General features: G+C 51.8%; 5 protein-coding genes across 6 annotated transcripts; 3 read left to right on the plus strand and 2 right to left on the minus strand.

Moving 5' to 3' along the window:
• Window positions 1-671: 671 nt before the first annotated feature.
• Window positions 672-2,523, minus strand: PV10_00072 (uncharacterized protein). The gene has a single exon (XM_016364097.1). It carries the CDS (start codon window positions 2,499-2,501, stop codon window positions 1,014-1,016), a length of 1,488 nt encoding a protein of 495 aa, XP_016227746.1. The 5' UTR covers window positions 2,502-2,523; the 3' UTR covers window positions 672-1,013.
• Window positions 2,524-2,771: 248 nt separating this feature from the next.
• Window positions 2,772-4,565, minus strand: PV10_00073 (mRNA surveillance protein pelota). The gene is made up of 2 exons (XM_016364098.1): window positions 4,034-4,565; window positions 2,772-3,981 (listed from the first exon to the last, which is right to left on the minus strand). Exons 1-2 carry the CDS (start codon window positions 4,109-4,111, stop codon window positions 2,836-2,838), a joined length of 1,224 nt encoding a protein of 407 aa, XP_016227747.1. The 5' UTR covers window positions 4,112-4,565; the 3' UTR covers window positions 2,772-2,835.
• Window positions 4,566-5,560: 995 nt separating this feature from the next.
• PV10_00074 lies at window positions 5,561-9,092 on the plus strand. 2 transcript variants are annotated; one of them, XM_016364100.1, is made up of 3 exons: window positions 5,561-5,981; window positions 6,114-6,466; window positions 6,521-9,092. In XM_016364100.1, the coding sequence occupies exons 1-3, from the start codon at window positions 5,959-5,961 to the stop codon at window positions 7,747-7,749; spliced, it is 1,605 nt and encodes a 534-aa protein (XP_016227749.1). In that variant the 5' UTR covers window positions 5,561-5,958; the 3' UTR covers window positions 7,750-9,092. The 2 variants fall into 2 exon arrangements, with proteins under 2 accessions (XP_016227749.1, XP_016227748.1); XM_016364099.1 differs by having other exon boundaries at window positions 5,561-6,466.
• A 44-nt stretch (window positions 9,093-9,136) lies between these two features.
• PV10_00075 (uncharacterized protein) lies at window positions 9,137-11,783 on the plus strand. The gene has a single exon (XM_016364101.1). The coding sequence runs from the start codon at window positions 9,957-9,959 to the stop codon at window positions 11,340-11,342; it is 1,386 nt and encodes a 461-aa protein (XP_016227750.1). The 5' UTR covers window positions 9,137-9,956; the 3' UTR covers window positions 11,343-11,783.
• Window positions 11,784-12,893: 1,110 nt separating this feature from the next.
• Window positions 12,894-14,774, plus strand: PV10_00076 (uncharacterized protein; the record flags this gene model as incomplete). Its single annotated transcript, XM_016364102.1, has 3 exons — window positions 12,894-13,215; window positions 13,274-14,417; window positions 14,479-14,774. The coding sequence occupies 3 exons, from the start codon at window positions 12,894-12,896 to the stop codon at window positions 14,612-14,614; spliced, it is 1,602 nt and encodes a 533-aa protein (XP_016227751.1). The 3' UTR covers window positions 14,615-14,774.
• Between the last annotated feature and the right edge of the window lie 390 nt (window positions 14,775-15,164).

Consider the following 15,164-nt stretch of genomic DNA (forward strand, 5'->3'; position numbering starts at 1 on the left):
CAGCGATGGTATTTTGAGGTCTCGTTTCAACCCGACAATCCCACAGACCCTCAACCGCCGCTTGGTGCCTCTGAAGCATCTGAGAAGTTCATTGTTGATCAACAGGACTTTCCGACCATGGTCCGGTTTGGACAGGTCTATTTTGGCCAATGGGGGAAGCCCAAATGCTCATGCGAAGAGGAGGAGGCTGAGCTGGATTTTCGTAATGTATTCAATCAGATCTCCAAATGAACTTGAAACATCGTCGAAGAATCCTGTATAGTCCAACTAAGGCTGTCAGTAACAGACACGAATGGAGGAGGCAAGGCACATACTCCCACCAGTTTCAAATGGGTCTCGGTCGCGGATGATGTTGATGCGGTATGGTTTCTAACAACACCGAATGATGATGGCTAGCAAGATGAGGAACATGGCGATGGTCCCAGTCAGAAGACCAATATCTGATTTGTCAAGCATTAGCATAGACGACGGGAGGCATGTGGAGAGCCCTTCTGCGTATGGGAGGTGCTGAGCACAAAATACAAGGTGGGAATTCTGGAGTTCTGATGCCGAGATGGTCACACGAACAGATTCGTGGCTGAAGATGGAACAATATGCTTCATTCGCAGCTTGCACCTTCCCTTGTAAGTACCTAGGTACAGCAAAACTGGCAAGGACGACTATCTGTCTACGTACCTGCCACTTCTTGCCTGAGGAGGCGGTGAAGCTGAGTTTGTATTCATTTGATCCAACCTTAAGAATGCCCAGGTTCATACCAATGCTCCGAATGCTGTACTGACCGAAGACGCTCATTTTATGCCTACACATGAATCCCATGAGCCCATTTAACCTTTGCCTTGTGCTGATTTTCTCATCCAAAATGCCCCTGAGCGGCAATGGTCCGCATGCCCCGCCCCAGATTCGCTATGCAATATTCCAAAATCAAAGGTCGCAGTTTCCAAAGCCTGCTGGTCGTTCAAGTTCTCAATTCGTGGGTTCATGAGTGTTGAGAACGATGGGGCCAACCTGAGACTTCAGGATTTGTGCCTGCGGGTGTGAATGTTTGCCTCAGCTTGCTCCACAAGTTCGAGCATCACCGCCTGAGTGGAAGGGCCCGGGGTGTCAAATTCATCAGCCCTTAAATCCCAGGGCAGTATCCGGCCCTTTTTCTTCTTTCTTGGTGGAGGCATGGTCGTTGTCAACGGAGGCATGGTCGTTGTCAATGGTCTTTCCGAATGCCTAGGGAGAGGCCTTGTATTTCTCTGTCTAGGAATAGAACCCTTTGTCGCCCCACTTGAGTCCATCTGTGGGTGGGAACCTGACACCTGTTTGAGGATCCGGACATCAACCTGTTCTTGTCGCTCAGGGGTGGCTGTCTTCTCTGTGTTTGGTGCCGAACCCGGATTGCAGTTCGAAGAAGGCACTAGGCTAGCCTCGACCTTATCGGCAAGGGCGAGGAAGTCGTGATCGTCAATCTCATTGAAGATTGCGCTGAAACTTTCACTCGGTTGAGCCAATCCTGAGACCTTGTGCTGATTGTCGATCGACTGACAGGACGTTCTTTCAGTGTCTACATCGGTACGGCGCATCTGTCTGCTCTTGTTAAACAAGACTGGCTCCGTTTTCGTATTGACGCCATCCTGGGACGGCGAGTCCCTTGAATTTTGAGTCGAACACAAAATGAGGAGTGTCTCGTCGTCTATCTCGTCGGTAAAGTCTTCCCCGGTGTCATAGTCGTTGTCGAGATGGCACTGTTCTTGGTGTGCTCGAGAATGTGGTCCTACAATATCCTTGGCTTCTTCCAGGCTTGCTGCATCGTTCTCCTTGCAATCCTCACCACGAAGTTGATGGGATCTGCCTCCGTGGAGATGCTCGGACAAGGGGATACTAGTTTTCGGCTTCTTCCTTTCTTTCAATGTTGACGGTTGGCTGCAATGTGAGGCTAGCGATTGCCCAGTGTTCGATATACGATTGGGAGATCGGGGCATCAACGTCGTTGTGACTGCAGGAAGTGAGGCAGAAGGTTCGTCCCGGGGAGCTTGGCCAGACACAGCCTTTTTCAGAACATGTGGTTCTATTGTGGTCGAGTCCTGAGATTTAATAGGCTGCTCTGATACATTTCCAACGTGTGAGCTGCTGTGGCTATCCTCTGAATCGTCAATGGCGGTCTGTTCGCTCAATCGACTGGCCTTCAACGGTGGCTGGATTCGCTGCACAAAAAACCGATTCAGACGTGGCTGGCTCGAGGTAACTTTGCCCCAAGTGTCCTCGATGGTGATGCGGCCTTCGTCCAGCATTCGCTGTTTGACTATACGATCTCGTTCAGCCTTGATATCTCTCTTACGTTTGTTCTCCTCCCTCTGTCGTTCCTTGCCGAGAGCCTTCCTACGCTTCTCCTCCTGAGCATCTTGACGATCGGCGCGAGCGTGTTGGGATGCCGTAAATTTGAATGCCCCGGTTTCCTTCTTCCCTGCCCGCTTCACCTCCTTGAGGGTCATGGGAGGTTTTGCGGGCCGTGGCATGATGGAAGCGCATGTATGCAAGTGGCGTCAGGAATGTTGAGGGATGGTTGTCCCATGAATGTTGTTGACTTGTCGTGCATGTTCAATGTCATCTGTGGCGGCATCCGTGGCTGAAAAGTGTGGCGGTGCTATCGCGTGGGTGACGCGATTCACCATTCTTCACTCAACCAGTCAGTCGGCAATGACTAGGTTACTAAGTGACCATTGAAGGTGCACGATATGGTGAATATGACATCAATGCAACTTTTGACTGGAGGCATCACTGTGACGTTGAAAGGTCAAGTAGGGATGTCGATTCTGTATCTACTTGGTTGGACACGTACTGACCAACATACTACTCACTAGATTCGTCGTCTTCAGAATCCATGTCCTCTATGGGGAATGTGAGGATCGCTGCAATGCCACCCAAGCCTTCAAGCCTCCTGCCGCTCTCATGGTCACTGCTAAGGACCCTGACCTCCCCGCCATCCGCATCTCGGACTTGATCGACGAGTCGCACCCACCGCCTTCTAGTTGCAATATCCTGGCTGCGGAATAGGGCATTGCTAATCAGAAGCACGCCACCCCCTCTGCCCACTGCACCTTTTCCCACTGCTGTCTCGACTTCTTTAGGACCATACCAGGCCCTACCGTCATCCTTGCGTAACAAGGTGAAGAAGTCATCCATCAAGCTTGTCTCTCGGGCATACTTTGTGTCTTTTAGTCTGACCAGGACCTCTGGACTCTTCAAAACCTCGTTAAGACTGTGAAGGTGGCCAGAGCTGCTGTGAACGACAATGAAAGCCTTGCGTCGGATGAGATCCTGTAGAAGTCTATCGCCTTTCGTAGCTGCGACTTCGGTGATGTGTTTGAGAAAGCCAGTTGCCGTGAAGCCAGGGCTTGCGAGGAGGATAGGGAAATTCGTGCTTTCATCCTTGCCTTCGACGAGGCCTTGGAGCTGCCGGGACAGTGTGTCCCACACAGTATTGAAGAACTTGGTAAGCCCTTTATCGTGATCCGCAGATCGACCAGCACCAGTACGTTTCCGAGGCACAGATGTCTCCACCCTCTGCCTCAACACGGTTTGAAACTGGGTGAGAAAGCAAATGTTGGCGAGTCCTTCCTGCATGACCACAGCTACAGCCTCGGTGCCCCTGGTGGGGTCGACAGCCTCAGCTAGCTGGGCGCGAGCCACACTATCCCATCCTTCGCTGCCATCACTGTCCTGGATTTCCTTCTCAAGAGTGAAGTTTCGTTGTAACTCGAGGTCGAGTGTATGAAACTGGCCGATTTTGGTGAAGCGATTCTCACGCGCAATCTGCCCAGATACATGCAGCTGACCAGCCTGGGGATCAAAGTCAAGCGATTTGACTCGAATTGTCAGATTTGTGTGCACTCTCTGCGAAGCTGTTGAGCCAGTTGACGCAGACTCAGTGGTTACACGGCGGATTGCAGATGCGGTCAAAAGGTCGAGAGGCCGAATCAGGTTATAGGGGTGCCACTAGAACTTTTAGAATGAACTGTGCTCAATCATGAAGAAGAGGTCGACGTACCATATCCTCTGGCTCTTCAGGGCATAGAGTGACCTTGCCACTGCCATCGTTCTCTATTTGACTCTTGACCAGACGCATTTCGAAATATCGTCTAGTGTCAGTCGTCAATCGTCAGAGGGGAGCAATCGACAACCAGCTGGGGTCCTCAAGAGCTGAAGGGAGTCAGCGCCAGATGTCGATGAAAGGAATCACTCAGACAATGCATCACGGTTCAAATGTTTATCGAAGAGGCACGAGTTGTTACCGTGAATCTCAAGCAGGTGCTATTAAATCGTCACAGACGTAGTGTCATATGTCCTAAGGTAGGCTGTACTAAATATTACCGCCACTACTACGTACTTAGTCCACCTATAACAGTGACGAACGTGTCAATTCGTAGGTAGGTAACAAAAGACCCATTTTTAGTGGATGATTTGGGGTATGAAAGAGCCACGAGCTTGTCAGCCAGCTCACACCGTATAATGTCTTGGAGGCAGCTAACTATGTACTTTAGGCAGTAAACCTAAGAGGAGTTATGCACACGATCAACAAGTCTGCTTTAAGGTCTGTGATTCTGGGTTGAATAGCCTGACGTGGCCATGGCTGATTTTGATTTATGACGATCGCCTGCACGTGCTACTTGCTTCACAACTCCCGATTACGCTAGAGTGGCGTGAGTGGCTAGGTTACCTAGGTAGGGAAGCTAGGCATGTTTCAAGCCTCAAAGCTTGTGGTGTATAACATAAGAAGGAAAGAAATAAGGTATGTGCTCGATTGGAATACTTTTGATGCATTTTCCCGACATGTCACTACAGAAGAATATCAAATAAATGTCTCGAGTTGGAATTGGTATGTCGTCGAGATTGATTATTGAAAGTTGATGCCCTGACTTGGACCGGAGGCGGGGTGATTTTACGTGGGTGCAAAGATTGAAGGAACACGGATCTTCGGGCATTCGGCGCCTCCAATAAGTAATTCGGGCTAGGCCCAGACACTCGGGAATGGAGAATTCGACTCCGTATCCTACCATGTAGGCGAGATAACCTGGGCGATCCCTAATTTGACAGCGCGCTTCGAGAGAGTGGGTGAGACGGATGCATGGTTGACATTATCACCGTCAATCATTCTGCTTTGTCGATAGATGCTATGTACCTACTTCGCTAGAGATTATTGTAGAGACTGTATCGTGCATAGAGTCTTGAGTGCAATGTACCTCGTGATTGACTTGTGAGACTTACCGCTTGGCTATAGGCGATGGAGTCATTAGTTGGTAGCCTATTGGTGATACTTCTTAGGTCATCCAGGCACCTGTGGCGCCCACGTAACTTTGCATGTGCCGCCCATTACCTACTATGGGCGCTGCTCGACGTAACTATTGTAGCTACTACGTAGGCACACAGGCACATGGCCCCACTAAATAAAACCACCAGCCACCGCATTGTCGTCCTTCACTTTCACTTTGGCGCTATGGCGACTTTTAACCTGACTTAAGCAGACCCACACTAGATTTTCAATGCATCTTGAGGTCTCCATCTCCATCCCCATCCTCTTGGTGTCCCCCTGCTGTGCCTGCTTGGTTTTGCATCCAACAACTCGCCCGCCACCTGACTTATTCCTTGCTCAAAGTCAAACCAACACTTTGCCTCATTACCCATCATATTGCCATATTGCTCATTGCTCGTTGCGCGTTTCCATTTCACAAAAGCCCTCACGCTCTTTTGCACATCTCCTGTCTAAAGCACCACCAAAGCCCACATCTTGAGGCTTGAATCCCCGTGATCCCCCCAAACCTCACCCTGCCCCAAGCTTCTTGTGAAAGCTGTCGCCTGCGCATTAAATTACGCCATCCACCGCCTCCCTCACTGCAACCTCTTTGTCCCTCACCAACCCTTCTCATCAAATTCCCGACACTGACACCAAATTCCACGACGATCAAACATTCCAGTATGGGTTCCTTTGTCTTCAGATGGTCAGTGATACCCTTTGTTTGTGCCGTTTTTCACTGCACACCTCCCCCCTGCACATCTCTCTACGCGCTTGTCTGGAACAAGTTCTGTATTACATCTTGGTTTGTCCCGCGAGCTGACAGTCATTCACACAGGCCACACCCTGACGCAAATGACGTCCACGTCACTGGCACTTTCGACGACTGGTCCAAGAGCGAGCAGCTGCTCAAGGTTGGTGAGATATGGGAGAAGGATGTCCAGCTCGCCGATGCCGAGAAAAAGATTCTTTACAAATTCGTTGTCAATGACAATTGGGTTATTGACCCGAACGCGCCTCAAGAAGATGACGGTCATGGCAACCTAAACAACGTCCTGTATCCAGACCAGATTATCAAAAAGTCTTCTGGTGCTCCCGAGACCGTCACAACGTCTAGCGCCGCCCCTGACAGCACTACCGCTGCTCTCGCTGGTGCTGTTCCCTTGGAGCCGGCCAAAGAAGCCGCCCCAGGTAAGAGAGCCTCTACTCTTCCTTGCTTTCTTAACTGACCCATCATTTCATAAGGCGACTTGCCAGGCACCTTCCCTGAAACTCCTCAACAAGAGCCCCAAACCGTCAGCGTCAACCCACTTCCTGCCACAAGCGGCGATGGTAATCCAATCACCATTCCCGCCGGTGAGCAACTCCCTCCAGCGTCGGACATCACTGCCAGTGCCATCGACTCGAAGGTCACCACATCCAAGGAGGATTACGAAAAGGCGGGCCAGGAGGAGCCCGAGTCCTTCTCAGTCAAACCCATTCCAGCGTCTGCCGGTCCCGGCAACCCCGTTGATCTCCCCGCCGGAGAACCAGTTCCAGCGTCGGGTGAAGTCAGTGCCAACAGCGTCCAGTCTACCGTGACCACTTCCAAAGAAGATTACGAAAAGGCAGGCTCGAGCGTTCCTTTCATTGGTGGCGCCATTGCAGGTGTTGGTGCTGCGGGGCTCGGTGCAGCTGCATTCGCATCCTCGGACAAGAAAGAGAACTTGATTCCAGAGTCTTCCCTGCCACTCGGAGCAGACGCCGGCAACACTCTTGATGCCGGTCCAACGATCAGTTCGGCTGCGCCTGTGTCTACCACTGCTGAACTGGCTGGCAAGGTGCCCTTGGAAGAACGAAAAGAGGCAGCTATTGTGCATGGTAACCGCGAGACAACAGACACAGTGCCCGAAGTGGTCAAAGAGTCTATCGCAGAGGCCCACACTTCTCCTGAGGCTACCACCTCGGCCGAGGCGGTCAAGGAAAAGGCCGAAGTGGAGCAAGAGCTGTTGAAAAAGGTACCGAGTTCAGAGGAAGTGGGTGAACCGGCTCCCGTGGCCACTGCGACTACCTCGTCGACCGCGCCAGCTGCGGCTCTGGGAACCACTTCTGCCCCAGGCGTGTCTCCAGCAGCAGGGGCTGCGCTTTCGGACGGTGCAGAGGATCCCAGTCTTGCCGATGAACCTGCGGTACAATATCTGAAGCAAAACGACGGGGCGGCAGACACTCCCGCCACCGAGGCGACCCCTGCGGCAGAGGCGCCAGCGGAGAGCCAGGCAACCGAAGCTCCCAAGGAAGCTGCCAAAGCTGAGCCAACACCTGGTACGCCTTCCAAAAAGACGGAGCCTGCTGCCAGCGCTACCCCGGCCACACCCACATCCACGAGCAAAAAGCCGGCCATGACACCAACTTCCACCTCGAGCCCTGCGTCGGCCAGCAAAGAAAAGAAAAAGAAGCACCGAATCAGTTCGCTCTTCAAGAAGATTTTCGACTAGAAGCGCAACGAGCGAGTCAAGTGGGTGCTGGTGGGAAGACTGTAGATTGGACAGGTCACGAGACGCATGCAGACCATGCAGAGGTTAGGGGTTGGTGAGGGCGGAGGCTGTGCATTTGCGATCAGGATGGGCGCATTGCCAGGTTATTGGACAGCGAATCTCTTGGGCATGGGTTTTGGTTGTCCATTTGTAGATATCCCCTTCAGTTGTGTTCAGTTAGGAGAGGACGAGTGCTTTAGTGGATAGGATCCTAATTTTAATGGATGTGTTTTGAGAAAGCCGAGTTAATGCCTGGCATGCATGAGATTGACGATGATTTGTTCGTCACCAGCCCGGAAGCGAAGCAGCATGATGAATCATGCTTTCCAGAAGCCTTCTCGATGTTCTCAATGTTCTCGAAGCTGGCTGTGGCGGAGCAAAGGCTGTAGGCCAGGCTGGGGGGAACCAGTCATCCCAGTTGAAGGCTCCGCTGCATATGCGGAGTGATACCTTTGCTCGAGCTTCGATAGCTTTCGGGAGCGGAGAAGTCATAAGAATGCTTTCATAAGCTGGAAATTGACCACTACATCGAATTCCGTCAATCGTGAACAAGAACGTTTAAGTTAGCTATGGTGGAATGATAATGTGGTTGATTCTCCGATCTAGTGGGCTTGATGTTGGGGACCTTTCCTGAGAGTTTATGTGGTGCCGAGACGACAAGGGTATTTAGGCAATCTCTAGGCGTTGCCCAAGGCTTTGGTGCATGGAACACACCGGGATTCTGGGGCTCTGGGGGTGCCCGCTGGATAAGGTTCACCTCGAACGTCGATTGTGCAAGCCGAGTGAGCCAATGCCTACTCCGTAGGTGCTGGAGGTAGCTACCTTGGGTGCGAAGCTAGGGGGGTTGGCAGGTGCTTTGATGCAGGACTGCTAGTGCTTGCTAAACCAATAATCATTAAAGACTGGTTCTCTGCCCGCTCTACTGATTATTTAGCGCGTAGATTGCGTTGAGATGACATCGATTGAGCCCCTCATAGCGCCAGAAAACAAGGTTACTGGTTACGTTTGACTAAATAGCCTGGCACGGCTTGCAGTATGTGAGGGGTAACAATCAGCACAAGATACAGGGCTACACGGGCTGGAAGAGGTATTTGCTGCCTTGTCTTCACAGCGAGCGATACGCCAGAACAAGGATGATGGGAGCATTATGGACAGCAACAATACTGATCAGACGTGCCAGAATACTTCCCAACCCCCAGACCGCCCCCAGATTTCCAACAGTGGTGGAGTGAGTGAGTGAGTGGTGACAACAGAAAAAGGTGCAGATCAGTCATAAACCACCAAATAGGTAATCTCAAGAGCTGTCTTGTTCCTTGCACATGGTCTTCCGATCGCTTCCTTTGACTTTGATCTTTGCTATCGCCTGTAGGAGATTTGTGACTGTGTCCCTCAGCTTTTTTGAGCCCCCGTTATTTCCAGGCTCAGGCCCAGCATCAGGTCCTCAAGACCAGAAGAATCAGGCATTGAGCTCCTGGTCAGTCTTCTAACTTATTTTCATTCCTGCCACTGCAAGGAGTCCTGTCTTTGCATACTAGCTACCTACCTCTTGCTTTTGCCTATTCTCGACCTTTTCCTGTTTCACTTTTCTATTCACTTCGCTGTTGCTCCCTCAGTACATCTTCCCAGACTGCCGTGCCTGCCTTGGGCTGAGGATCAATTGTGTGCTCGCTCCTGCAGCTCGACTGCTCGCACAAATCTACCTCTACTGTCATCATCACCGCCATCACCAGCAATCCTCTCCTCTATCTCTGATTTCCCGATATCTGCGACTACAAAACCACCATCCGCTAATCAGCCTGAAGCTGTGTGTTTCTCCTCCATTCCGTCATCAGCTTGTCCTCGGGACAGCTCTGGTCCTGTCCCCTCGACCTCCGCCCCGACCCCTGCCCCACCCACAGGCCTTTGTTCTCTTGTCTCCACTCACGCCTCGTTCGGACCTGGCACTGGTCAAGCGTGGGTGCACCAATCCGCTCAGTCAGTCAGCCGACGCTTCATCATCACGAACCACAGACCACCCCTCACTGCTCCTCTAGGCTTCTAGTCCTACCTAAGATCGCCCCCCAGGTGACCAGGTTGTTGTTACCACCGCCTTCTAGCAACCTTCCATACCAAGAAGCACCGGTTTCCCGAGTTCCAGAACCCCCACATCTCCAACCTCATCATCACCAATGTCCCTCTCTGCTTCCCACCAAGCCATCATTGATGCTCTGACCCACGAACTGCAAAAGGCCAACACCAACGACCCTTTGCAGCACGCTGCCAACTTTTTCAATCAGCAGCTTGCCTCGGAGCGATCCTCCCGCCAATCCCTCGCCCAGGCATCCGAGTCCCAGTCTAACGGCGGTATGGCAGACACCGCGGGGCCCTTTGACAAACGCAGTCCTTTTGGGGCCAGCAAGAATCCCACCAGCATTGAAGAGGAGGACGAAGAACGTGATTCCTTTGGCTCTCCCACCAATGCCACCTTCAAGTCTCGCGGCGGCGATGGCGGCTTTGGTGGCTTCAGTGCATCTCCCTTTGGGGCTGCAGCCACCGCAGGTGGTGCAGCTGCCGGTGGTGGCCTCTTTGGCAACTGGCTAGGCAGCTCTGCCGGTGAAGAGACAGACCAATCTACACAACAGGCCCCGGCCAACTTCACAGCCGGACGCAGAACCTCGGTGTCTGCCGAGTCAATGCAGCCAGACGCCGACTCGGGCAATTGGAAACCACCTAAGCACCAAAAGACTCCCGACCAACTGCAACGACTGAGAAGTGCTGTGGCCGGCAACTTTCTCTTTTCGAGCTTGGACGAAGAGTCTTTCCGGTTGGTACTTGATGCCTTGGTGGAGAAATCCATTCCCGCCGCCAACATCAAGGTCATCACCCAAGGAGACGAAGGCGACTTTTTCTACGTCATTGAGTCGGGTGACTTTGATATCTACATCAACCCTAGTGGCACCGTGGAGCCTGGCCCCGACGGCCTCGGCAACAAGGTGGCCACGATTGGACCTGGTGGCAGCTTTGGGGAGCTTGCGTTGATGTACAACGCACCTCGTGCTGCCACCGTCGTCAGTGCCAACAAGGGAAGCCTCTTGTGGGCGCTCGATCGAGTGACGTTTCGCCGAATTCTCATGGACAATGCTTCACAAAAGAGAAAGATGTACGAAGGATTCTTGGAAGAAGTTCCCTTGCTGTCAAGCTTGAAGCCCTATGAGCGCGCCAAGATTGCCGACGCATTGGAAACGGTCAAGTTTGAGCAAGGTGCCAACATCATCACCGAAGGAGAACCCGGAGATGCATTCTACTTGCTGGAGGACGGCGAAGCCTCTGCATACAAACACGGAGTGGACAAGTCAGTCAAGGAGTACCATCGGGGCGATTTCTTTGGCGAGTTGGCACTTTTGGACGACAAGCCTCGTGCAGCCAGTGTGGTGGCTAAAACGACGGTCAAGGTAGCCAAGCTAGGACGAGATGGATTCAAGCGCCTTCTAGGACCGGTGGAAGGCATCATGAGACGCGAAGAATATGAAGGGGCAGAGCTCGACCCTTTGAGCCAGCAGAAGACGGTGACGTAAGGTATGGTGGACGCTTCATGACAGGATGAAAGGTCGGTACAGCACCGGCGTGATGCCATGGCCTTGGGCAGGCATGAGGGCAATGAGGGCAATGAGGGCACAGGAATGGAACGAGGACCAAGGCAAAGTGATACCAGAGATATGAAAGATTGATTGCAACCGCTGATTTTGTTTCATCCTGTTTTCTCTCGGAGGAGTTCAACAGGTGGTGGATTCGTGGAATTGATTGCTTGCTACTGACTGGGCATGGACGAGCCCAGGACTGCCATGAAAGGACATGAGCATTCCTGTAGGTCGTAACGCCCTCCCAAATTTTCAGGGGGGTGGACCGCAAGTCAGTTGAACGTGCATAGTGTCTTACCAAGATTCAATGACAAGAGTCACTTTACTCTATGGTGCAGTTATGGCTGGGTCGCTTGTGTAGAGAAGAGTGAGTGTAGGATGAAGATGGATGCATCGATGGTCTGAATGGATTAAACGCACATGATGTATTGGTGAAGGTCACATGACTTGCCATCTGTCGGCCGCTGTCTGTTACATTTACAGTATGTTGGATGGCGGGCGCCTCGGGCTGTCTCTCTAATAAGGTACTTATTAGGCACATTGCCCGTTCCTTATAGCCAAAGTGGCCCGCGGGCCCTCGGGCCCCTCGGCCTGGTGTTTAGGGGAAACGCCCCTCGGCCCCCTCTCCACTTAATATTTCGCCCATTAACCCCCAATTCAGGGAGGTAAGACGGCGGCCGAGGGGCTGCCTCGAGCCTCAATCACTTAGACCCTATCATTAAAGACACCACCTTGATCTTCCACATCTTCTTTTCGTCTTCATTCTCCCTCATTATTGTCGAGACCAAATATCCTATGTTGTCCATGGATTCTTTCTGCCACGTCTCCCTTCGACTGAGCCATTCGTCGGACATGTTGCCGCGGCAAGCAGACCCAAAACCCCTGTTTTCGACGCCCCGCACTGGTTTGAATGATTACTGATCTCGACCAAACTCTCGGCCACTGGTGAATGACGATGGCGGACACGTTGGACTTCTCTCGAACAATGCCACTCTAGCAGCACATATGCCACCCAATCTAGTCATGTAGGTCATGGCACATCGGACGGTTACTTGGCTTCGTCTCAGGGGATGCTTCTACTTGTCTGGATTGACGTTGTCTTGTTTTCTCCTCGTGACGAGATGTCCGAGGTTCATCTTCTTGATCGATTGATTCATGTTCACTAACCACACTTTCCTCCAACTGCTCTTCATTCATGATTCCTTTCCCTTTCTCATTAGCCCGCATCCTGGATCCTTCCTTTCGCTGCTTTATGGCACTGGTTTCTGACAAATCCAAGATATATGTCGTGATATAATTGCTGGTGTGGACAAGCTCTCTGGTCAACTTGGTCCTATGATACCAGTAAGAACCTGTCCACTCGCACATGTGAGTCTCCTCCCTGATAGTGTCTCTCACCTTTTGCCTCTTGACACCAAACGGCTCTTCCTCCTCTGGTCTCTTGGAAAAGCATCAAGACTTCTGTCTCAAAAACTCATCATCTACATCATGACAGACCATTCTCTGAGCATACCGATCGACTCGGACAAGATGGAGACTTCGTCCGACACAACTTCCTCCTCCTCTCCATCAATCTCAGTACCTATTCAGCAGACAAACCTTGATCTAGAGAAGACGACTAGTACAGGAACCTGCAGAACTAACCAAAGTCGAAATTCCAACAGAGTTGTCAGGACCGCCCAGGACTGGGATGGTCCGGACGATCCAGACAATCCTCTCAATTGGTCAACGAAAAAGAAAGCATACCATACGCTGGTACCTGCCCTACAGGCATTCACCATCACCTTTGGCTCTTCTGTCTACAGTCCAAGTACATCGATCCAACCCCTCTTGGTCTTTGATCTCGAGAAATCTGACTCTCTTTATAGGTATACCTCAGGTCGCTCGTCACTTTGACATTGGAAGCACCACTGCGATCCTTCCATTGACCGTATATGTCCTGGGCCTAGGCGCCGGACCTATGCTGAGTGCTCCCATCTCGGAAACCTGGGGCCGACGCTCAGTCTACCTGTGGTTCTTCCCACCATCCCTCCTCCTCACCATGGGAGCCGGATTTTCAAACACATTCGCCGGACTCGTCATCTGTCGCTTTTTGGCAGGCCTCACAGGGTCAGGCACCCTAGCTGTAGGGGCTGGATCCAACTCAGATCTATATGCTCCCATCAATCGCGCCATGTCGAGCTCAATCTTCCTCATGGCTCCCTTTCTTGGTCCTGCCCTGGGCCCAGCTCTTGGTGGCTACGTGAGCATGAAAAAAGACTGGCGTTGGACACAGTGGTTGATCCTGTTCTGGGGCGCCTTGACCTATGCGTTGACCGTCCCGCAGAAAGAAACTTACAAGCGCATCATCCTCTCGAAACGGGCTCGTCGTCTTAATATCCAGGGGCCGCCGTCACTCCTGCCTCCTGGGATGTCCATGATGCGTTTCGTTTTCGTCGTCACCATCCTCCGACCCCTCCGCATGCTCATCACCGAGTCCATTGTCGCCTTCTTCTCTATCTACACCGCCTTCAACTTTAGCGTTCTGTTTGCCTTTTTCGCTGCATTTCCCGTGGTCTTCTCATCGCCCTACCCTGAGATCCAAATCTATCACTTCAACACGGGCGAATCCGGCCTCGTATTCCTGGCCATCGGTCTCGGAGTCGTCATCAGCACCATGACATTCATCGTCTTCGACCTCTACACCTACCGGCCACAAACACTGAGAAAACGAGCCACAGGCGACTTCACTCCTCTTCCCCCAGAAGCTCGTCTCCAGCCTGCGATGCTCGGGAGTGTCTTACTGCCTATATCACTCTTTTGGTTCGGCTGGACTGCTCGATCTGATATCCACTGGATTGTGCCCGTCATGGCCACGGTCCTCTTTGGTGTAGGAAATTTATTGGTCTTTTGTTCTTGCATTCTTTATTCCATCGACACATATGGTCCGCTTGCCGGTGCGAGTGCAGCAGCCGCCAATGGCCTCTTACGATACACCGCAGGAGCGGTGTTCCCACTCTTTACGATCCAAATGTAAGCAACCTTGATTCCACAGTCTCTGGTTCGAGCTGACATGTTTTATTTTATGATCTAGGTATCGGGCCATGGGTGTTGGATGGGCCACAAGCATGCTGGGCTTTATCACTGTGGCACTGCTTCCAGTCCCTTGGGTTCTGCATAGATATGGTCCGCATATCCGGAAAAGGAGTGCATTTGCCCCAGTTGCGTAACGTTAGTGGTGGTTTTTCTCATTATTGCATGGCTCTGGTGGTGAGGAAATAGACTTTCAGGAGCATTGGCTTGGATGTCAGAAGACTAGCAAGACACCCATTATGCATGCGGTTATATATATGGATCTATAGACGTAGTAATTACAGTATTTGATAATCATCCCAAGCCTCTAACCAGAGCACACGTTTATTGCGATTGAGCGCTCTGAATTACCTCATCGAGCCCATCCGGGTCCCTCTCTATTTTACAAGCATCTGCGCCACCGAGTTTGAAAAGGAGAGTAATATACAAGGGACCAGCTGTCGCAGCCTCGTCGACTGTCGAAACAAAAGCCAATATCGTCACGTGACTCATCAACGTTGGAGGCCTTGGACGCCTAAAGTCAACCGACCACAAGATCCCAGATCGCTTCGTTTCGAGCCCCCCAGCCTTGTCTACCTTCAGTAAATATCGTCAAATTCGGAATCGGATGCGGCAAGCGAGCTGCGCGGGCAAGCCAAGCGAGCAAGTAAGCAATCGACTGTCCAGGCACGACCTTCCAACTATAAT

Source organism: Exophiala mesophila (genome assembly GCF_000836275.1).
Source record: "Exophiala mesophila strain CBS 40295 unplaced genomic scaffold supercont1.1, whole genome shotgun sequence".
Taxonomy (NCBI): Eukaryota; Fungi; Ascomycota; class Eurotiomycetes; order Chaetothyriales; family Herpotrichiellaceae; genus Exophiala; species Exophiala mesophila.

What these genes read in the sequence shown, in the direction of transcription:
- PV10_00072 (XM_016364097.1), bottom strand. Translation starts at nt 2,501, where the DNA reads ATGCCACGGCCCGCAAAACCTCCCATGACCCTCAAGGAGGTGAAGCGG.
- PV10_00073 (XM_016364098.1), bottom strand. Translation starts at nt 4,111, where the DNA reads ATGCGTCTGGTCAAGAGTCAAATAGAGAACGATGGCAGTGGCAAGGTC. An exon ending in CTGAAGAGCCAGAGGATATG is followed by an intron (nt 3,982 to 4,033) that starts GTACGTCGACCT and finishes TAAAAGTTCTAG; the next exon opens with TGGCACCCCTATAACCTGAT.
- PV10_00075 (XM_016364101.1), top strand. Translation starts at nt 9,957, where the DNA reads ATGTCCCTCTCTGCTTCCCACCAAGCCATCATTGATGCTCTGACCCAC.
- PV10_00074 (XM_016364099.1), top strand. Translation starts at nt 5,959, where the DNA reads ATGGGTTCCTTTGTCTTCAGATGGTCAGTGATACCCTTTGTTTGTGCC. An exon ending in GGCCAAAGAAGCCGCCCCAG is followed by an intron (nt 6,467 to 6,520) that starts GTAAGAGAGCCT and finishes TCATTTCATAAG; the next exon opens with GCGACTTGCCAGGCACCTTC.